Below are 22,737 nucleotides of genomic sequence, written 5' to 3'. Positions count from 1 at the left end.
ATGACGTGGCCCAGGAAGGAAACAGTTGAGACATGAAACTCACACTTCTCCCCTTTAACAAAGAGACGATTTTCGAGGAGACGCTGAAGGACTTGCCTGACATGGCGTTTGTGGTCGAGGAGAGGAAGAGAGGGAGAGAAACAGAGAGGGCTGCCTATCCGCCTGGCCGTGACACACATATTGTTTTTAGGATTGTGAATCTTCAAAAATATATAACAAGAACATAATTATAAACACATCCCTCATTTTCTTAAAAAAACAAAAAGCTTACACCACAGGAGGTTAAATAAAAGTGGACTGTTGACACTTAGGAAAATATTTCATAAGTGTATTAATATAAAGTATCCAAATTTAATTCTGCTAACGAAACTAATGGTGAACAATCAATACGTAAAACAACAAACACAGTGGGGGGAGAAATTTAATGACAAATCATTTTTTATCTTAAACTTTTTGGATAAAATGCTGTTTCTGAAGGAACAAGTAGCAACAACATTTACGCTAACCTATGATTATTGTGTATTAGATGGAACAAAATGCTTTGCTGGAGCTAGTACAATACACAAAAATAAATATATAAAATTATTCAAACAAATCTTGCCCAGAATACCTCTGTTCTGCTCCATTTTCATGGAGAAAACTATGAGTGTTAGCTTTGCTCGACAAAGATGCTTTTTTTTTTTTTTTTTAAATTGAGCCCTCTTCGACACAAGGAAGCGGTTTCACGTCTTGCCTGAGTGAATTTTTCTTTTAAAGAGGCAGCTGAATAGAAAAAAACATTTTTTACCTGTTTTTCCATCTAGGTTTTCTTCTCTGGCTCCAGTGAATGTCCACATGTGGTGTGAAATTAGAGTGACTGGATATCCAAGAGCACTGCCAGCTCACTGAGCATTTCGCTATCAGATGTTTCTCCAGAATAGCGCTTTGTAATACCTGACTTAATTTTCTGATAGTTTTAACTGGCAGGCAGCTCCTGGGGGAGCACTGTGCTGATTGCTGGAAGATGTGAGGCTTTGTATTTCTATCCTTTAAGAAGGCGATAAGTCTCTGAACAGCACAGCACAATACAGGTGGACTGAAGCACTGACTCTTATTGGTTTCAGGAGGGTGTACTGTGCAATCCCTGGGAATGTACTGTACAACTACTAGGGCTGTGCGATATGACCAAAATCTCATATCCCGATATAAGAATTCTATCGTCCCGATAACAATATAAATCACAAAAATGTAACATTTTCTGTAAATTCTGTGAATCTCGGGCAGCTCGACTTGCGGGAAGTGTTTCCAGCTGCGCGTCATGTAGCTGGAGTCGAGTGTTTTAACCGATGCATGAAACTATACATTTTTAGACATAAGTTGTAAAGGCCGCCGTTTTCTTTGTGAGTATTTATTACACGGCGTGCTGCGGGGAAAAGCCTGTTCTAACGTTTGAGTCTAAGGTTTATTTTTTAGCACCTGGCGGCTCTTTTTTACTTCTCATCCGTAAATAATCTGCTCTTTCACGTGATTCAGTTTATTTTGAAAAGTCTCAACAGGATCTTGAGCTTTATTGTGAAAGGTTTATGTGGAACATAAACAAGCGGACACGCGATGTGTTACCGTCGTTGTTGCTAACCACAACGCATAAAAACAGGCGCTTGTCCGTCTGTAGTGTGGTTATATTAAATATAAGAGAAAGAGAGAACTTTAAGAAATTAATATAGCCACTACAGTGACCATCAAAACGATGAAAAAAATATTGCCGTAAACAGTTTATTTTGCGACACTGCGAAACAAACGATAGCGTAAAATGAAACGATGGACGTTTTTATATCGTCATCCCCTAACAGCTACTGTTCACTTTTGTTCAAGTTTTAAATTTAAGTTTCCCATTACATCTTGTGTTTTGAAGTATTTGATGGCTGTGGCTGTGAATGATTGTCTGTATTTCTCAGTTTTACAAAGAACCCTATTAACCACTTTTAAGGTGTTTCTATGAAAGCCCATGTCACATTATACAGACCAGGAAACATATTCAAGTTTGGCTTATACGCCATGTAAGCCCAGAGGAACATGGGAACTACTCCCTGCCTTGAGTCTGTATACTAAGCTATGCTAATTGCTAATTGGGCTAATACCATGAGAGTGGAATTGCTCATGTAACAACTTTAAGAAGAAAGTAAATTACAGTTATGGTTTAGTTTTAGTTCAAGGCTATGAAGATCTGAGAAGGTCACGAGAACAGATTTGTTTTCAATCCTGTCCATTTTTACTCAGTAAAACATCATTGTGGTAAAACTGAAAATATCTGATGAATGCCTGACCTGAATTTAGCTGCTGTTGGACAGCAGGAGAAATGATTAATAACAGACACAACAACACGAGTCTGTGTTTATGAGGGAGAGATAATAAAAACACACAAGCACACACACATACACACATACTTGTACAGGAAACAAATGATGAAATATGAACTTGTCAGGCAGGCGAGACCCATTACTGATGTTGATTAAAGAGGGTAATAAGAGAATTTAGGGAGGTTGTAGCATCTAGATCTCTTTCTGTTCTCCACTCTCCGAGTTATAACTTATGAACATTGACTTGCTGCCTTTTCACATATCAGTAAGGGCATCTTTAATTAGAAAGTTTGTGGCTCTCAGTGTTCGGCCGGAGTCTTTATTAAGTGATTTTTTTTTTAAATTTGAAAGATGACCAAAGCAAACTGCACATGATGAACCTGACAACGTGCTGATATTATCAGTTTGAAGAGTTAATTTTCACCTGAGAAGATCACATTAGCAATATTATTTAATTTTTATATGATTTAATTTGGAAATGTTAGTAATACGGTAACTTTTACATTTTTGATATATAAATAAATTATGATTGAGTTAGAAGATTTACAGTTTATATATTTATTTTTTTAGTGTTTTTTTTAAATTTCCTTATCCATATTTCCATATTTATTATTTTTGAGCTAGAGTAGCTTTGCATGATTTACAGTTCATAATAATCCTTTTCTGTTATACTCATTTCCTAGGCATTTGTGAAACAAGCTGTGTCAGCTTCTTCCCCTTCCTCTAAACTCATTTTCTATGGAAACGCTTGAACAGGTTTGAACAGCTGAAGGGAGGGGTTTCTGTGCTCGCAGTCAGAGCCTTTGATTATGGTTGACTCGTCGGTCATCGCTTGCGTGAACTGTGACGTCAACAGGAAAAGTCACCAGGGCTGTGACCGGCTTTGAAGTCACAGAGGTTTAGACCTTTTTCAAAATGAGACAGTAAAAATGTCTCGAATGCCTGTGTGATGCTCCAGATGGCTTTCACACTGCCTCTTATTGGGTTGTGTTTAGGAAGTTAGGCTGATGCGTGACTCATGAGAAATGATAATGGGTTGGTTTGGGCACAAGTAGTGACTCAGAGCAACATTAAGACCAGAGTCATTTAGTTACGTTGTGTGTTATTTTAAATTCAACTTTAAAAAAAAGTCTTTATTTGGCGTTTTGCTTTATTTGATTGTTTTATACACTCACAACTCTCAACTTTCACATTTCTTTATACACAGTCACTCCTGTAAAAGAAAGAAGTGTACAAATGTAAAGTCTTTTATGGCTTTTGATTGTACTGGATCTCAAGGACCTAGTGTCTTCAGATGTGTTCCTTTCTGCTGCTCACAGTAGTACATATTTAAGGTGGAGCACAGGTGCTACACTTTAAATATGACACAAGAGAAAAACTTCTGGCTCTGCCTGTCACCATTTATACTTACTGGTTTCCATGCTGTCTTCTTCTGCTCTGTTATATGAGAATCTTTATGCTAACGCACTGATATATCAGTAAAATGCTGTATTTGCACTGAACCACAAGTGGAAAAAAAAGAAACCTGATCTTTTGCCTGGACAGAAATTAAATAGACTTTTAGGTTTAATTTTATTTATATCACACCAGTTTGCAACAGCAGTCCACTCAGGGAATTTTATATTGTAAGGTAAAGACCATAAAATCATAGAAAGTAAACCCCAGTGAGCACAAGACCCCCGTGAGCAAGCAAGTGTCAACAGTGGGAAAGAAAAACTCCAGCAGAGGTAGGCTCAAGGAGGAGCAGCCACCTGCTTTGACTGGTTTGTTGGGCCAAAGTTTCATTATTTGAAATTTTGGCTGTATTTAATATAAAAATCTCCCATCGTTTCTACAAATATGTCAAAAAGTTGAAAAGAAAAACAATTTAAAGCTAAACTAAGTATTTTTTTGTCAGCCTTTTGTCAGCATATATGTGTGTGTGTGTGCGTGCGTGCGTGCTAGAAATTACAATTTTATGTTTACATATTTTCTTGATGGTATCTCCTTCTGTGTTGAATTAATTTGAAGAAATGCTGTGTAGACAGAGAACTCTAACACAAAACACCTGTGCAAACAAACAAACAAAAAAACAATAATGTCATGTTGTATCACACACAGAGCAGACGCCAGCTGCTAGACTCTTAACAACAACCCAAATTACTTTCCCTGTTTAAGTCTCCGTCTCATCAGACTTACAGCCACCTTAGTTTGTAGAATGAACCTCCAAACAAACGTTCATCAGCTAACATCGTTTTCCAGGTTAGGTAGATCATTTCTGTTCAGCTATAACATATTAATCCTTACATTTAGACCTGAAGTAGATCATTTTTTCCAATGGAATATCAGCTCCCTGGTTCTCGTCAAACTATTTGTGCAGTGTGCTAGGTTTGTGACTTTTAAAACAATTTCAGAGGTTTTACTCTTTATGTCATCATTTGAAATTCAAAGGCTGTCAAATTTAAGTTAGCTGGAGGCCAAAAGGTCTCACAGGTTCACATCCCCCATTCCAGACATTGGGATTTAGCTCCTGTGGCCACAGACAGCTGAAAGGAGAGCTCTGAACATCGCTTCAGCTAAAAAACTCCTACAAAAAGTGCAAATAGCTGTCCATTTATACACACAAGATCAAACAAAAGTGGAGCAGCACACACTTTTTTTATAACTTGGCTTAATCTGCTTTAAACTAGTGCCAGACTGCCTGCTGACTCAGTGTCAGAAAAACAACCCATGCACGTAAGGAAGCTGCAGTAGTCACTTCGGTCCAGTTAGACGGCAGTGTGATTCATGCTCTTCTGTTCCATTAACAGCACAGAGTTTACCCTTCACTTACAGCTGCACAGATTTGACTTTTCTTTCTGTCACACACATAACTGCCCCTCCAGCCATCTAGGAAAAATAAGCATTTATGGAATTTCCCCAAAAGACTCTTTTGTTTTTCTCATAAATAATTTAAACTAAATGTGAGTCTTCATGTATTCTGACTTAATTAAGATATTAAACAGTAGCACATGAACCTGTTTTCTCCGCAGGCCGTTCCTGGTGCTGCCCCCGCTGATGGAGTGGATCCGGGTGGCGGTTGCTCACACTGAACATCGACGGAGCTTCTCTGTGGACAGTGACGATGTGAGGCAGGCTGCCAGGCTGCTGTTGCCCGGCGTGGACTGTGAACCCCGACAAATAAAGTAAGAATACGATGTCAATAACATTTACTGCACAAACCTGCTGGAGAATGAAGCTCAGTGTCATCCATTTATGAAACCTGTAAGCCTGCACATGCACGTTCAGTCAGCAGATGCTGCATTAGCATAAACTTCAACCAAGTCTCGTATACCAAACACAAGAATGACTTGCAACAATCACTCACACTTTATTTTAACAGAATCTCATCCACAGTGTTAAAACATGTAGATGAATATGGAGACATGATCAGCAGTTACTTGCACATTTGCTTTCTGATTACAGATTTGAGGTCAGCTGTTTACATGTAACCTGACCTATTACATGGTGTTTACATCAGACAAAACATTTTAAGAGAGCAGTTTGACTTGAACAGACCTGATCAATATGTCATCCAGTCATCCTCCTCAGTGTCCATCTTTGTATATCGAACAACTTTTCAGTAGAATAGTTGCGATTATTTTATTTTTCATTATTGAAAGGTGTGTTTTGCGATCACCCTCTACGGAATGTAACAAAAACTGTCACCACCAGGGGGCAGTTTCATAAGCACGGTGCTGTTTTCCTTTTATTTTTCATGCTGTGTCTTTCCACCTTTTGCTGTCTCCTTTGGAAAGCAGGAATGTGCTGCTTTGCTACAGACAGGGGAAACACTGGTTCAATATCACCACACGGACAAAACATTATTACAACCGTGTGCAATGACACTGCAGTCCTGTTGCCCATGAAATGGTTGCTTTGAAGACGTGGACCCGCTTTGCAACTACCTGACGTCAGTTACCAACTTCAAAACAACTCAGTCTGCTGTAGGTCTGTCAGTTTGGCTGGCAAATACATGCACTTTATCTATGACAATACAGCAATTAATGGATAAATCCCCACACATAAATTCATTTTAACTCTTATATTGTGCAATGAAACCATTTTGTCTACAGCTTTATATAAATAAGCAGCATTTAGGGATATCTAACTGACTTTTATCATCCCTTGACTTTTCCACCCTTACCTGCAGGTTTACACGAGTGGCAAATTTAGTGAAGTCCAGCAGCTGTTTGATGGCTTGCCATAAAAATTACAGGACACATACGATCGTAACTCCACAGACTGCGTATACAGTGGGGCAAAAAAGTATTTAGTCAGCCACCGATTGTGCAAGTTCCCCCACCTAAAATGATGACAGAGGTCAGTAATTTGCACCAGAGGTACACTTCAACTGTGAGAGACAGAATGTGAAAAAAAAATCCATGAATCCACATGGTAGGATTTGTAAAGAATTTATTCGTAAATCAGGGTGGAAAATAAGTATTTGGTCAATAACAAAAATACAACTCAATACTTTGTAACATAACCTTTGTTGGCAATAACAGAGGTCAAACGTTTACTATAGGTCTTTACCAGGTTTGCACACACAGTAGCTGGTATTTTGGCCCATTCCTCCATGCAGATCTTCTCGAGAGCAGTGATGTTTTGGGGCTGTCGCCGAGCAACACGGACTTTCAACTCCCGCCACAGATTTTCTATGGGGTTGAGGTCTGGAGACTGGCTAGGCCACTCCAGGACTTTCAAATGCTTCTTACGGAGCCACTCCTTTGTTGCCCGGGCGGTGTGTTTTGGATCATTGTCATGTTGGAAGACCCAGCCTCGTTTCATCTTCAAAGTTCTCACTGATGGAAGGAGGTTTTGGCTCAAAATCTCACGATACATGGCCCCATTCATTCTGTCCTTAACACGGATCAGTCGTCCTGTCCCCTTGGCAGAAAAACAGCCCCATAGCATGATGTTTCCACCCCCATGCTTCACAGTAGGTATGGTGTTCTTGGGATGCAACTCAGTATTCTTCTTCCTCCAAACACGACGAGTTGAGTTTATACCAAAAAGTTCTACTTTGGTTTCATCTGACCACATGACATTCTCCCAATCCTCTGCTGTATCATCCATGTGCTCTCTGGCAAACTTCAGACGGGCCTGGACATGCACTGGCTTCAGCAGCGGAACACGTCTGGCACTGCGGGATTTGATTCCCTGCCGTTGTAGTGTGTTACTGATGGTGACCTTTGTTACTTTGGTCCCAGCTCTCTGCAGGTCATTCACCAGGTCCCCCCGTGTGGTTCTGGGATCTTTGCTCACCGTTCTCATGATCATTTTGACCCCACGGGATGAGATCTTGCGTGGAGCCCCAGATCGAGGGAGATTATCAGTGGTCTTGTATGTCTTCCATTTTCTGATGATTGCTCCCACAGTTGATTTTTTCACACCAAGCTGCTTGCCTATTGTAGATTCACTCTTCCCAGTCTGGTGCAGGTCTACAATACTTTTCCTGGTGTCCTTCGAAAGCTCTTTGGTCTTGGCCATGGCGGAGTTTGGAGTCTGACTGTTTGAGGCTGTGGACAGGTGTCTTTTATACAGATGATGAGTTCAAACAGGTGCCATTCATACAGGTAACGAGTGGGGGACAGAAAAGCTTCTTACAGAAGACGTTACAGGTCTGTGAGAGCCAGAGATTTTCCTTGTTTGAGGTGACCAAATACTTATTTTCCACCCTAATTTATGAATAAATTCTTTACAAATCCTACCATGTGAATTCATGGATTTTTTTTTCACATTCTGTCTCTCACAGTTGAAGTGTACCTCTGGTGCAAATTACTTCATCATTTACTACATCATTTTAAGTGGGGGAACTTGCACAATCAGTGGCTGACTAAATACTTTTTTGCCCCACTGTAAAAGATGGAAATAGATATTCATCACTAACTGGTCATTGTAGACTATGATTATGAAACCTCAGCACAAGCATTTTGACCATCATAATCATGGTTTTTTGTTATTGTTGTTGTTTTTTGGGTGGGGGGTAACCAGATGTGGCTGAACTATCTTACAAGGAAAGTTACTAATCAGTGGAAAGAAGCTTGCTCATTAAATGTTAACCAAAACTGGAGCACAGATTCTTGGATTCGGTTTTAAACCATATTTTTTAGATAATTACAATTAAATGGTTTAAGGGGCACAAACATAGATTAGAGGACCTCTGTGATGAATAGCAACCAGCCACACCCCAATTATGCACGACTTTAGCCCTTTAATACAATTTAATTTGTGTGAGTTTATTCATTAAGTTTATTTTTTATTTAATCTTAAAATGGGAATCTGTGGGGATCGTCATACATTTAAAGCTGGGCTGCAATTTTTGACACTTTTGCATTGGCTTCATTGTTTTCACCCACTGCGGTTGTTGCTGAGTGGAGCGTAAAGACTGACTAGGGATGGCAAGGACAGCCGGGAGAAAATATGGAGCCAAACTAAACAAATGAGTGTGATTAATGGAATAATGTGGGGATTATAGACAAAAAGTGTGCGCCGGCCTTTAGTTCACAGGAGCACACCCTGTATTGTTTTATTATTAATGACAACATTAACAACATGTTAACATTTCATCGTAGCCCCACAGTGAACTGAATTTCGCCTCGCACTGTAAAATTTAAAAGCTTTTTCATGAGGCTTGTCAGTTGCTAAACAAACTGTGTTTGTCCTTCTTTCTTGGACAGCAGTAACCTATAAATCTTCTCTCTGTATTTGTTTCTGACTCACTCACAGTCTCGCCTCGCTCGCCCCCTCTTTCTTCCCTCATTTGCAAACACTCCACAGCGGTTACAAAGCCGTGCACCATATTTACCTCGTCACCGCTTACTCTGTAATCTTTCTGTAATTTGTCACAGAGTCACCGGGTTAAGAGTCTTTTCACTTTTCATGTATTTGTAAAGAACTAATAAATGAACTACTTCGAGGTGCCAATTAATGCATCTCTTTGCATATGTCAGATTTAACTGTCATGTATATGTAGACCAACATCCGGAAAAGGTTTCTCTGTGGAAACTGCAGTTGTGACAGATGCTTGGATTAAGAGGCTTTACGGGGGACGTGAGTGGGTAATAATGAGTCACAGCAGAAGCCTTACCTGGAGAGAAGCTGCTTAAGAAAAGTACTGAACCAGAAGCAATCAAAGAGAAGTGAGTGTTGACAAACTCAGATATTAAGGAACTGACTTTCAAATTGAAGCAGATCAGTACTTATAAAGTTGTAAGTTTGTTTCCTGATAAGGAGAATTTGAGTTATGAAAGCCTGATCAGCAATCGTTTTCAGCTTCCCTCAGCGTGCCGTGGAGATGCATGTGCTCGGATCTCAAAATCAATTTCTGACATAAGCTTCGTCTTAATCAAAGTAATAGATCTGCTGTTTCTGTCTGCAGAGCCGAGGATTGCTTCTGTGCCACTAGAAAGCTGGACGCAGCCTCCACAGAGGCCAAGTTCCTGCAGGATCTGGGCTTCAGGATGCTCAACTGCGGTCGGACGGACCTGGTCAAGCAGGCCGTGAACCTGCTGGGGCCCGATGGCATTAACAGCATGAGCGAGCAGGTCTGGCACCTAACACACCCACGCTCTCCTGCACACACACTCACATATATATAACAACTTTAAAATCCCACATTTGCACAGCTCAGGGGTTGGAGATACAATAAATTGTGGATTTCTAGCAAGTACCTGGCAACCCAGTGCAGTTCATGCACACATGCTGAGCACAGGCTGCTCTCTCACTGAGTAATGCAGTGTACTAAATGCTTATGCCACGATACAGTTTTCATGCATCTTTCTTTTTTTTTTAATGCAGAAGGAATAAGAGAGTTTTTCTTTGTGTCTGTTTGTGTGTACTGCACTAACCCTGCACAAATGTCCTGCCGCTTCTTCTCAAAGTAATAACTCAATTTCAAACTCCAACCTTTCAAATTTCACACACTGCAGTTTTGTCAAAGCAGATGCTGCCTCTGGGATACTTACAAGGTGTCCGCCAATGAGGGCAGGAGTGGTAAATCATCACTGTCCCCAATGGGAGCTTCATTTTCTCTCTGTGTTTACTTTCACTTTTACTCGTGGTTTGGAGTTTTTGGGTTAAGAAAACATCTTATGACAGTAATAAAGGCGTAATGACCAAGCATTCATTTGTGATGATTTGGGAGTGAGACCAGGCTCGAAACACTCATCCAACAACAATCAGATGAACCCACACTTTACAGAAGTGCAAAGATCTCAATTATCCATCCAGTCTCAAAGGCATTTCTTGTCATGCTTCGGCTGTGTGCAGGCTGGATGAGGACCCAATCGCAAACTCACGGAGGCAGGAATGAACTCAAAATTCACAGCTTTATTGCTGGAGAGCAAAACCATACAAATTAAACTGGGAAACTATAACGTAATAGACGGAGAAACACACAGCCATGAATGAGGGAGAACGCGACACAGAACTGAGGGAGACGCAGACATAAATACACAGAGGGTTAACGAGGGAAGTGGGAGCACACGGGGAACACAGGTGACACTGATGATCATAACAAGACACGGCAGGAGTAAACGCAACACTGACGGGAGACTGTCAAAGTAAAACAGGAAGTACACAGAGGTTCAGACAGGAGGAGAGAGAGCACGGGGAGAGCACAGACATAACGGGCTGGGGAAAACATGGAATAAAACACAAGGAGGGGAAACGAGGGCTCACAGATACACAGAGGGGCACACAGGGGGTAATCAAATAAGGAACATCTTAACAGAACCTAGGAACCACGGCATAAATAAAGAACGAAATACAAAACACAAAAACTAAGAATACTGGCCCAGGACCATGACATTTCTTAGATCCTCAGGTCTTAGCTTAAAATGAGCTTGCACCTAGTGATAATTTGCTTTATTGATTAACCTTCACTCGTCTAAATTCTATATAAAACCTATAGTAAGTCAGAACCTTGCCACAGGTTTTAAGCCAGATCATTATATTTCAGTAAAAAAAAATCATACATTTTATCACACATCTCAGCGAGCTGCGATTAACCACCGCCTAGTTGCCTAAAAAATCAATTGTAGATTGCTGATTGTTTTTCTGTCAATCAATAGACTGATTATTCGTGTAGGAAAAAATTAGTATTTGAACGGCAATTCGCCAACTGTGTGCAAACAACAGTCCAAGTGATTTGGCACTTGGACACAGGCAGTGGTTCGTTGGGCTTGTTTCTGGGATATCTGACACGTTCTCGCTCTGATCAGTGTCTGGAGTCCATGACAGATTAAACACCTTGGTGTTTTGATCCACTTCTATCCAACAAAGATTGCAGACGGTTGCGACCGGATGGTGGGTCAGTCTGAAGCAACGTTTAGACGTTAACATCAAGTAACGTCTACGTGAATGCCAGGATGCAGGGTTGCGCAGCAGAACGTAGATGATAAATGTTTTGCACTTGGTCCACCAGTGGTTTTAACTGGGGATTAAACTGGAATCTGTGTATTTGGTTCAGTTGTGCACCCTTAAGCACCATCGAGTGTATCCCAGTGATGCAGTCCTTTCAATCAGCCCTTGAAATATCACAAAAACAGCTTCATACATAAGTTCCTTATTATTTTTAGTTTTATTAACGCATGTGAGCTTTTGTCTGTGATGGAGAGCTACATCTTACATGGTGGTTTGTTATTTGTTGGCAACGTAGACGTGTTAGTTCTTGGCAGTAAAAGGACCGCGAAAGCTGCTTCTCTAAGCTGCTGATGTATCACAGATATGTGGTTCTTGCAATAATCCTCATTTTTTGTGTATTTTTGCTTTCTTTTTCACTTTTACAAAAATGTACTTGCCCTTTATGCCTAAACACGCTGCCTGCAACAACTTTCACTTGAGGACAGCAAAGGGATAATAATGAATAAAAGAAAATGGAATGGTTAACTAAACCTGCTCATCATATAAAATCACAATATTTCAGGTTATAACAGCTGGCAGAGCAAAGTATGTTTAAAACAGAAAAGAATAGCAGGGGTTTTATTTATTTATTTCTCCCTCATCCTCCTCCAGATCTAATACAGTATATCAGGTGAGCGAGGTGAAGACATCAAGTCCTTTGCATCTCCACGTCATGCAGTGTGACTAAGCCTCGCCCTCTTTAAGACCTCAAGGATCTGATTAAAATCCCTCAGTTTTACTTGCGTGACTAAAGCTAAAGATGCTGTAACCTCTGACTCACTCTGACTTCAGCAGCTGAGAACTGTCTCAAAAATACATGAAATTATTGTTATTTTCTACATTTTTTTAAACATATAATTAAGATGAAGTCATAGTAGGATCCTTAACTTGACTTAATTTGACACACATTTCTTAAAACTCGCACCAACTCCTCTTGGCAATGAAAAAAACATTTTTTTCCTCTTAATCCTTTCAGCACAAAAATGCATATTTCACAGGTCTGCAAAGGAGTGGTCTCATCCCCACAGCCCCTGCCTCATGTGCTGCTATTAATTGCTCATTAAACACCACAACATGCTGGCAGTGGCCCAGCGGGGACATGAATGTAACCGCATGGATAACAAAGAAAATACAAATATAATAATCAGTGGACCTCGACCAAATGCAATGTAGTAACATTGCGGCAGTGGCGGCAGTGAAGTAACAAATAAACCTGTTACGACTCCAGCTCACTGGGGTAAGGGGGAGGAGCATTAATTAACCAGATGGAAGAGGTTAAATGGGAGTTAATTTATTTATTTTATAGATTTTTCCACTGGCAACGAAATTTTAGAAGCAAAGCAATCACAAGACAAAGAAGAAGAAAAGCAGAAGTGTGTCGCAGTTATTGTTTGTGGAGTTTTAGTTGAGGACCAGCTATTCAGGGCAAATATATGTGCTCACAAATAGGTCTAAAACGTAACAAAAGTACAACCAAAACACATTAAAGTGGTAGAATCCAAAAAGGTAGAGGGGTAACAAAGGAAAGACAGCATATATAAGCATACACTGAAGGCTGATGGGAACATAATTACTGGAAGAGAGAACAACCAGAGAGTTGGAGAAGACACGGGAAGTAAAACTAGTGCAGGAAATACTAAACACAGACACAAGATTAACACTCGTCATAAAGACAGAAACGAGGGAAGAATTGAGGAAAAAGGAATGAACAGGAAGACAAACTAAGAAATCAAAGTTTACACTAGAACAATCATAAAATGTCTCCAAAAGTGAACCAGAAATTCATTCTTCCACTTTGAGCAGAGACACCCAGACCCCCCTTTGCTCAGCCACATGCACCAACTCTTCTGGGGGACACCAAGATGTTCCCAAGCCAGCGAAGGGAGTGTCTAGGGTCTGCTACCAGTGGAACATCCCTAGGTGTTTTGGGTGCCTCCTTTCAATGTGGAGGAGTAGAATCTGTACTCTGAAACGTTCCTGATCTCCTCACCATTTGTCCCTAAGAGAGACACCCTTCAGATCCTAATTTTTCCAGTCACTACCCAGAGGTCAGGTCGTGACCAAACAAGTATCCAAAAATATAAGAACCAAAACTTCAAACAATACAATAAATAAATACGCGAGTTTACCTGATGTCCCTGGCCAATGATCGTACACTCATTGCCGCCTACCTAAAAAGAAAAAAGACAAGAGGCAGTAGCACCTCTCAGCCTAGTGCCAGGGATGTGTATGAATGAGAAATGCCTCAGCTAAGAAGAGGCAACACCCAATATCAAGTCACCTTGAACTTCGCAGTGTGCAAACAGGAGGTATGAGTCCTTTTAACAGTTTTCATGGTGCTGTGGATGGAGCCGGGGGCTGGAGAACCGGATTAATCAAAGGTGGCAGTAGGCGGGATGCAGGAGGAGCAGTCAGGTGAAGAAGAGCAAAGAAGCAGATGCGGGGGCTTGCACACACCATCCAGCATACTGATCGCTTAAATTACTCAAGCAGGGAGGAGAGGAGCGACTCAGGGCTGTAGCAGAGCGGCATCCAGCTACAGATTGTGCCATGACCTTCCTGTTCATCCTGAAAGTGGAAGGGAAAAGGATTTTTCTTTTGTTGCCTGCTACTGCAACACTTTTCCTGCTCTGAGCACTGACAGGTCAGGTCAGTATCTCAGTCCCAGTACAGCCAAGTGTCACTTGGGAATCTTCACCTTTGACGGTTCGTGGAAATATTGGCTATTCCCAGTGCTGCTAAGTGGAAGTTAATTGTGCAATCTGACTTTCCGCGGTCAATAAGCTGCGCCTAGTTAGGTTTAATTAAGATTTGCTTGGCAATTCTTCACTCAGACAATCTAAAAATAAAGTCCAGGTCTGGTTGATTAATGTTTGCTTAAACACACTATATATTGTTTATAATATATTACAAAAAAATGTGAAAAACAGATGCTTGTTAAATTGACAGATTGTATTGACTTATGCTTTCCTTCCTCTCCCCTCACATAAATACGAGCCTGTGACATGCAGGCTTTTATCTCCTTGTAAAGGAGGCTAAATGGAGCAAAAGACCAGACAGCGTTACAGGAGCAATAAAGTAAAAGCTGGAGTCTGTCATAACGGCTAAGAGACATTTTGAACTCATCACGGTGCTCATCGCGGTCCGTCGTCTCTCGCCCTTTAGCCGTCTGCTGATTAAGTAGATTGCTGTCCAGGAAATGTTTAAGAATGAATCACCACTAAGGGAGATCAGTCTTCAACATAAAGCGCTGTGGTGTGTTATGAGTGAGCCGTAAAAGGCCTCTGTTGAGCATAATGGCCCAGATCAGATATATGATTGAAGTCTGTTTTATGGAAGCTCATTTAAAACAGTTAGAAAAGTCTGATAAATGTGAAGATCTCGGTGCCTCGTTTACAATAAAGGTCATTTTTAAGTTGTTGCTGTTGCTGATCTTATGCAATTCTTTGCAGTAGCACTTAGATGAAGCAGCTTCATCCTGCAGCATAATGTGTGTGGGCGTGTCAGAATACTCTGTGCATATGGAGACACGCAGAGATAGAAGAAGTTATGTTAGGAGTTTCACAGCCCACCTTTGTGCTTTTGCCCTTGTTGGGAAGACACGGTTATTTTAAGGGAGTAATGAAAAGGTCCAGTAAATAAGAAGCTGCGAGAAACTGCCGGATATTTCTCTGAGTTGTGTGCTGTGTGTGTATACTTATTATATCTCACTGCATTTTACAGAACGGGATCGATTGGTAGGCAGCAGTGAAGTTATAGCATGTACATAAAATGGTGATTTAAAGAAAATTATGTGAAGCCTTCTAAAAAACGAGCTAATGTTGTGGTTACGGTCAACACGATCGTCAGTGATTGTAGGATTTAGCTAGGTAAGCTACGTAAAAGCCTTCAGGAACAGGTATAGACAAAGTAAAAACCGGAAGTGAAGTGATTGCGGAAGTTTTTCCACAGTTTTCTGCAGAATGTTTTTGCAACTGCTGCAGCAAACTGCTTCCGTGTCATCTGGGAATCCCTTTGCTCCTGCATTGATGTAACTCAAAGATGACTGGCTGGTGCTTTTAGCCTGACTGTGTAACAAAACGGTGTGGATGTAAATAGTCGTCATTATGTTATTATAGGAAGAGTCATTTTTATTGTGCCTTTCTGGTCTGACCATTCAAGGCTCTTAACACCGAGAGTCACTTTCACTGATTCACACACAGATTCATACTTTACTTATTCTGTGCACTTTAAGAGCTTTACCTGGAAACCGTTTCCAGGTAACCCAGCAATGATGATCTTGGACTGAGCACAGAAAGAAACCAGCAGACCAGCAGATAAAAACCAACCACTGTGCTGCAGCACATAGGTGTGCCATAGGTGTGCTGCAGCACATAGGTGTGCTGCAGCACATAGGTGTGCTGCAGCACATAGGTGTGCTGCAGCACATAGGTGTGCTGTGAGAAATGATCAGGTGTGCTGTGGAAGACTACCTGGTTCCACCTGATTAATACTCTTCCATCCAAGTACTAACCAAGCCCAACCCTGCTTAGTTTCTGAGATCAGTCGAGATTGGGTGTGCTCAGGGTCGTATGGCTGTAAGCTGATTAGTGCTCTAAGTGACCTGCCTGAGTAACGGACATAACAAATACATTTTCTTCCACTAGAGGGCATTACAACTCCTTGCTCTAACTAACTGGGTTACCAACTGCTGGTAAAACACAAGAAGATGAAGAAGAAATTACATATTAGTCATAGGAATGAATAAATATTTGAAAAGAAAAAGTAGTCAGTCAGACCTGGGTCCAAGAGAAAATTCCCACCCAGATGAAGGCCCTAGCATGAGTAGTGGTCAGAAGGAAGCAAAAAAGGTATACTGGGGACAAACCGAGCCAATTTTGCTACGCCTGGTGTGCGGGGAAAAATAATCAATATGCTTTTTGTGACGTTTTTGCTTGGTGGTGTGCCCTGTAATTTTTCTAATGTGAAATAGTGGCTCCAAAAGGTTTGGAATCACTGCGCTAGAGCAAGGGTGTCAAACATATGGCCCTGGGACCAGAATTAGCTCACCAAAGACTCCAGTCTGACACTGGATGGCTTTGGAGAATGTAAAGGAAGGTATAGATTTTGGACTTTTAACTAAGCTTTACAGCTTTTCCTACTTACAAAGAATTTCCCCAAGAATGTTCATACTAGAAACCAAGGTTACAAAGTAATAGATAAACATTTAAATAGCAGAAAAAATCCTGGTTATTTAGAATTTTATGGTGAGTCAATAGTTAAATAAAAAGATAAGAAAAGTTAACAAAAACTTTCTGTTGTAATCTCAGAGCAGTCTTGACAATGAGGCACCAGAACTTTTTCTTTAATTTTGCACATTTGTTGACTCCCAAAGAGTCATGCTGCTTGTGGCATTCATGTGCCACATAAACATTGCTGCACATGAAACAGTAGCAATTGCACTCAGTGGCCACCACAGGATTTTGCTCTGTGCTCTACCTCGGAAATTGATTGAAAAACAGGACAAAGAGCCAAAATTTGATCCGCCTTTCAAACATCACTGAATCCCAATCGAAGCTAGAATCTCCAAGATGTGCACACCAGCAAACGAAAAGATCCCCTGCTAAGGTCTTGGTACCAGACACCACGTGAATCCTTACAAAGTATAGAGCAGTACGTATAAGGTGGTGTACATGAATACGTTTAAATGTTTGTTTTTGAGTTTGACTGAAACCAAGTACAGCAGTTAGTCGTCTGAAGCGGTCTCTTGTTGAACAGCAAACCTCTCGCCTCCTATTAAAATATGCACAACCCACACAGCTGCAATAGCTACATTTACAGGAATAACACCAGATTGAAATAACCTGGAATTATTTCTCAAGGCATTTTGTTAATAGCAGTGAAATCAACATTTTTGCATGAGAAATAACAAAAGTGTGTTTTCAATGCAATTCCTTCTCTGTTTGGTAGAGGTCCTAACCTCCAGCAGGAGTACACTTACTGGATGATGAGCAGCAAATCAGAAAAAGGACTCCAATCGAGTGATTTGATTGTAATCCTTGAACACATCCTTAGAAATTTCCCTTGAAGCAAAATCTAATGTAAGATGAATATCACATTTGTGTGAGAAGTTGGCCTTTAGATAATAAAAAAGTGAAATGATGCAGAGCTCATTTCAAAGATCCAGCCTGATTATTCAGTGCATGTAAAGTATTAAAGCAAACTGACCCAGTAATAAATGGTCCAGTCAAATCTCTGCTTAGTCTTTGTTGCCATTCAGATCCTTTGTTATTGTGGGTTTTTTTGTACTTTGATTTAATTTGGCTTTGTATGTTTTTAACAAGTTTGCTTACCAAAGAAAAGGAGGCTAGCAAGTTCTTTCACAAACACCGCTGACACGTAGTCAGATTCATATATCGCTATGGCACTGAAATCCTCATTCTTGTTGAGAGAAAGTAATCACTGTTAGCATCCTTTAGCTCATTACAGTTACTTTGATCATTAGAGATGGTGTTTATTATTAAATCCCATTTAACTATTGTTACAATAGTATTTGAGGTACTATGTAGCCAAAAAAGGGTTGAAGTTTTTTTTTTTTCTAACACTGAGTAAAGTGGGTCACCCAGTCGTAGGCTTCAAGAAGGCAGATGCCTTCACTTCTAAGACTTTAACTTAATCTGTTTTCAACCACCTGTCAGCTCATTGTCAAACTTCTAATTCTGTGCCTTTGGGTTTTCTTAATGCAACATTTAATTAGCATTTTGGTGACAAAGTATCAACGTTTCAGCTATCTAGTTGTTGAGTTAAAGTGAAGTTGAAGAATTTGGAAGTAGTCTTCCTTCTTCATTATTCCATCCACTTTGTAGAACAGCTGACCTGAGGTTCACTGTAAACAGTGATGCTGGTGTTCCAGCAGTTTCCAGTACATGCTAGGCTTGAACCTTGGTGTTTCCCAGATTGTTCCTGAACATCTAAACCAATTATCTAACAGATGGTGACTTTTTAGGGTTTTTTTTTTCCAGACCTTGGTAAAGTTGTGACACATCAGAATAACTTTAGTTTCTGATGATTCAGGAATCTGCACTTGTTTAGAAATGTCTCCAAGAGACCTCTCCAACTTGTGTAAATATAGTTCTCTTTCTTAGATTTTTCCATCCACTTTGTTTAATGTACTGGTACCACTGTTACACTGGCCTTCTTAGACCTTCATTGAGTTTCTTGGACTTGGTCACTTGTTGTGAGTATGGGTCAGTTCAGTGAGTGCTGTCAAATAAATCCTGTTTATGGTAGCAAAGAGGCCTTAATAGGCCTTGGCCTTGTCTGGTTAAAATGCATTATTGAACCTTCAACACCATAACTCATAGGGTCATGTGTCACAGTAATTATTAAATGGTCAGCCTATTTGGGGGGGACATCCAGAGAGCCAAAGCTTATTGTTCCTTAACCTCCTAAGACCCGAACTCTTCCATGGCAAGCATTTTTAATTTATCTTTGATATTTGGGCATATTGGGACCCGATGAATGTAAAAACAAAGAATCACCAGATATTTTTTTTTACCCGATTTTTGTTCCTAAGAAAAATGAGAACCCCGTATGAGGATATTTGTTTTAAATTTTGATGGAACAGTGGCAGTATAATGTCCTCGTAAGTGGACATCAGGCCCTTGTAGAGCAAAATTTAGTATTTTGGTCTAAATAACCCAAAAAGTGATGTCAACATATTTGGACGCCAGGTCCTAGGAGGTTAATGTAGGAGGGTGGTGCACCAGTCAGCATTGGTTCCTCATAGAAGGAAATTACTGTCTGAATCTACAGATGTGTTGAGAGGAAAGAATGCCCACTTTTCAACTAAATTTAGACATAGCAGGACGTCTTTTCAGCGACCACCAACGATTCCTTTTCACCTTTCACTCTTTAAACAAATCTCCACCTTGTTTAGACATCTGGAAAAATCATCTCTCCCATCTCTTTCCAACGCCTTTTTGCTGGGTGGAATCTCTGCTACCATTCAACAGCTTCCCATTTTGGTACTATGTAGAAATATGTCATCCTCCCCCCTTTCTTCCCCGTCTCATCCTGCAGGGAATGACCCCTCTCATGTATGCCTGCGTTCGTGGTGATGAGGCCATGGTCCAGATGCTTCTTGACGCCGGAGCGGACATCAACAGCGAGGTCAGTGTCAACTGTCCGCTAGTCAAATGCAGCAGTGTCACAATGATTGCACTTTTTTTTTTGTTCTGGTCTAACATGTTTGTTCACATTTGTTTCTGTAAACAGTGAAACTATGAACCCACTTTGTGTTGCTCTTCCTTCCCCCTCCCCCTATCGTCATTGTCTCACCTGCTCTCAGCATGCTCTCTGTTCCCCGGCAGCTCATTACACGAAGTGCACCAATAAGCAATAAGCGAGTATCACTGTTTTAACACCGATACAGGAAAATGATCCACTTTGCAGGCAGTTATTTCATTACGTTTTACACTGTAAATCCAGCAGCAATTTGCTTATACCACATCAATAATACATTTCTTTTATAATTGTGTGCACTTAGTGTAACTTGCTACCACAGACTCTGCATGAAGCTTGAAAATCATTGCACCTATCTGTTGTACTTAACAGTGCACTGTTAGAATTCCTGTTTTTTTCTCTGTAGTGTGTGCTTGTATGTGTGTAATCGCTTTAATTTTCAGTTAGAAAATGCAAAAGTAACACCATTTATGGGCTCTCCTTCACCGTAGTGACCTCATTATTGATCACTGTGATTGCTCCATTGCTTTGATGCTTGTGTTAAGTGCAGTATTGACTCAGAAGCAAAGCAGTACCTGTAAAATCAACCGGTGGTTTATAGAATAAGAAAGATGAAGCTAACATAAATTCAAACAAAGTGAAAACACCTCATTTGCTCCTACTGGAGCCTCGCTGTAAAGTTTTATGCAGAGGCTTTGAGATATTTTATCTGTCTGACATTTCAGCTATAACACCAATAAACAGAGGCGAGCTGAATGCTGTTTGCTCTCCAAAAACCATATCCTGCTTTAACTAGAGCAACTGCCCCCAGAATGCGGCTCGGGAGGAATTTTGGTGTGAATACAGCTGTGAAATTTTCACACGTATAAGAAAGGGCAATTTTCCGTCAAAAAAGTTCAGTTTTTCAGATATTTTGTCCTTTTTGTCTTGTAATACAGATCACTTGTACCTGCAACCCAAAATAATCTAAAACAGACTCAAAAGTAACATTTCTCCTATCATCCATATGTCCAGATTTTATGTTTTGCCAAAATTTTGAGCTATTTTTCCCAGAACTTTCATTCAACAAGTCTCATTTCGACATAATAACCCCAAATTTTGGCTTATGGGTTGCAAAAATAATGGTTTAGTTTGTTTTCTTTTTCAGGAGCTAAAAGCTTAGAATACAAAAACCACTGATAAAACTGGCATAAGGGGCGAATTGAATTTCCATTGAAAACTAGTGTTTAGGTTCTGATTTAGAGCCTCAGACATGAGTTTACGAGCAGCGCAGCTCTTCATCAGCCAGCGGTACACGTTAAATCAAATGATGACCATTGGATAGAAAAAAATACAAAGGTTCACAAATCAACATGCATGTCTTACAGTATGGAGACAATAAGGCCCTGTACTATGAAGCAGGTTCATCAGAAATCTGGATAAGTGCCCCCAAGAAGGTGGTTATCAACTGCTGCATCAACCCAGGTTTTATCACTGTAGTTGTGGTGTTGGCACCATCACACCAGTTACAAACAGAGAAAAGTGCACTCACACCAGAGAGACTGAAGAAAAGCTCACAGCAGTGACTCCAAAAACATCCCACCAAAATCTCACCTGTGGTAAAAATTTACATGCGAATCCATCTGTAACTCTGTGAGTAATCCTCCTAACAAACAGAGAGACTGAGCCAATCACATAACCTCCCTGTGGAGGTAAAAAGTTGAAAAAACAGTGACCTGGATAACCCCGATAATCCCGAGGTAGACGTTGACATTTTGCTTTGAGCGCTTCAAAGCTACACAGTTAAATTCACCTCTGCTGCTTTTAAACTGTAACTGTAATCAAGACCAAATCTGTCTGTGTGGATAAATACATGCACAGAAAAGTAGACCTAAGCTTCTAAGTAAAGTAAAAAGGAGTTAACTTCTTCTCTGCAGTGACAGCCTGTGACTGGCTCTGTTTCTGCTGGAACTGCCTCTTATTATAACGTCATAAATAATTCATTCCTGTAAAAACATAAGCTCTAACAGTCCCGCTGTTGTTTAGCATCAAACCTCAAATGAAACGTGGCGTATTATTTAACATCTGTTTGTCCTCCAGGCGACATTTAGAAATAATTTCCTTAATTTACTCAGTGATAAAGCAGCTTTAGAAACCACAGAACAGCATAAGGCTGGTACGGCTGTTTGATTTTATTCACTCGCTGCTTCGCTCGTGAGTCAGCACCGCCCCTCTCCTCGGCGTTAGTTGTCGGTGTTTGTCGTCGGTGTTTGCTGTCAGTGTTGCGCTTTTTCTCTCTTAGTTTCATTCCCCTTTGAAATGAAACGCTAATAAGGGGTGGAGCTGTAGATACAACAAAGTGTGGTGAGAGAGCCTCGTCCAGGCAGATGCTCTTTGACGTTTAGAGTGACGATTGAGATGAGAGGCAGGATTTAAGCTGCTAAAGATTTTCTATGAAACTCAAGAGGAAAATCTCCCTGTGCCATCCTGCCCTCCTTTGCTTACACTTCTCCCTTCTGCATACTGCTTCTCACTCCCCCTCTTTCCCCCCATCCCCCGCCCTGAGCTGTGAATGTTAATGGCTGTATATATAAATATATATATATCTCTCTCCCTGAACTTCACCTATGACTTCCCAGGTGCCAAGCACAGTAAACAAGCACCCCTCAGTTTATCCTGAAACGCGCCAGGGGACGCCACTCACTTTCGCCGTGTTACACGGACACGTCCCTGTCGTGCAGGTAGTGATGTTTATGACCTGTAACCATTAACC

General features: G+C 40.6%; 1 protein-coding gene and 1 long non-coding RNA gene across 3 annotated transcripts in view; both read left to right on the top strand.

Moving 5' to 3' along the window:
* LOC102312970 (ankyrin repeat and BTB/POZ domain-containing protein BTBD11-A) overlaps positions 1–22,737 on the top strand; it is a 269,350-nt gene that overhangs the window by 227,655 nt on the left and 18,958 nt on the right. Inside the window, exons 4-7 of one of the 2 annotated variants that reach the window (XM_005934224.3) lie at positions 5,348–5,500; positions 9,739–9,904; positions 19,824–19,913; positions 22,604–22,705. In XM_005934224.3, coding sequence (XP_005934286.1) covers positions 5,348–5,500; positions 9,739–9,904; positions 19,824–19,913; positions 22,604–22,705 — 511 coding nt within the window. The remainder of the gene's footprint in view (positions 1–5,347; positions 5,501–9,738; positions 9,905–19,823; positions 19,914–22,603; positions 22,706–22,737) is intronic. The other variant, XM_005934225.3, reaches the window with a different exon arrangement.
* On the top strand, positions 11,068–18,098 carry LOC121815337. The gene is made up of 2 exons (XR_006054986.1): positions 11,068–16,110; positions 16,194–18,098. It is a non-coding gene; the product is annotated as an uncharacterized LOC121815337 (long non-coding RNA).

Source organism: Haplochromis burtoni, unplaced genomic scaffold (assembly GCF_018398535.1).
Source record: "Haplochromis burtoni strain Fernald_Lab_line unplaced genomic scaffold, NCSU_Asbu1 Contig_184, whole genome shotgun sequence".
NCBI classification, from domain to species: Eukaryota; Metazoa; Chordata; class Actinopteri; order Cichliformes; family Cichlidae; genus Haplochromis; species Haplochromis burtoni.
Note: the sequence above shows the minus strand (reverse complement) of the source record. Positions and strands in the feature narration are given on the sequence as shown.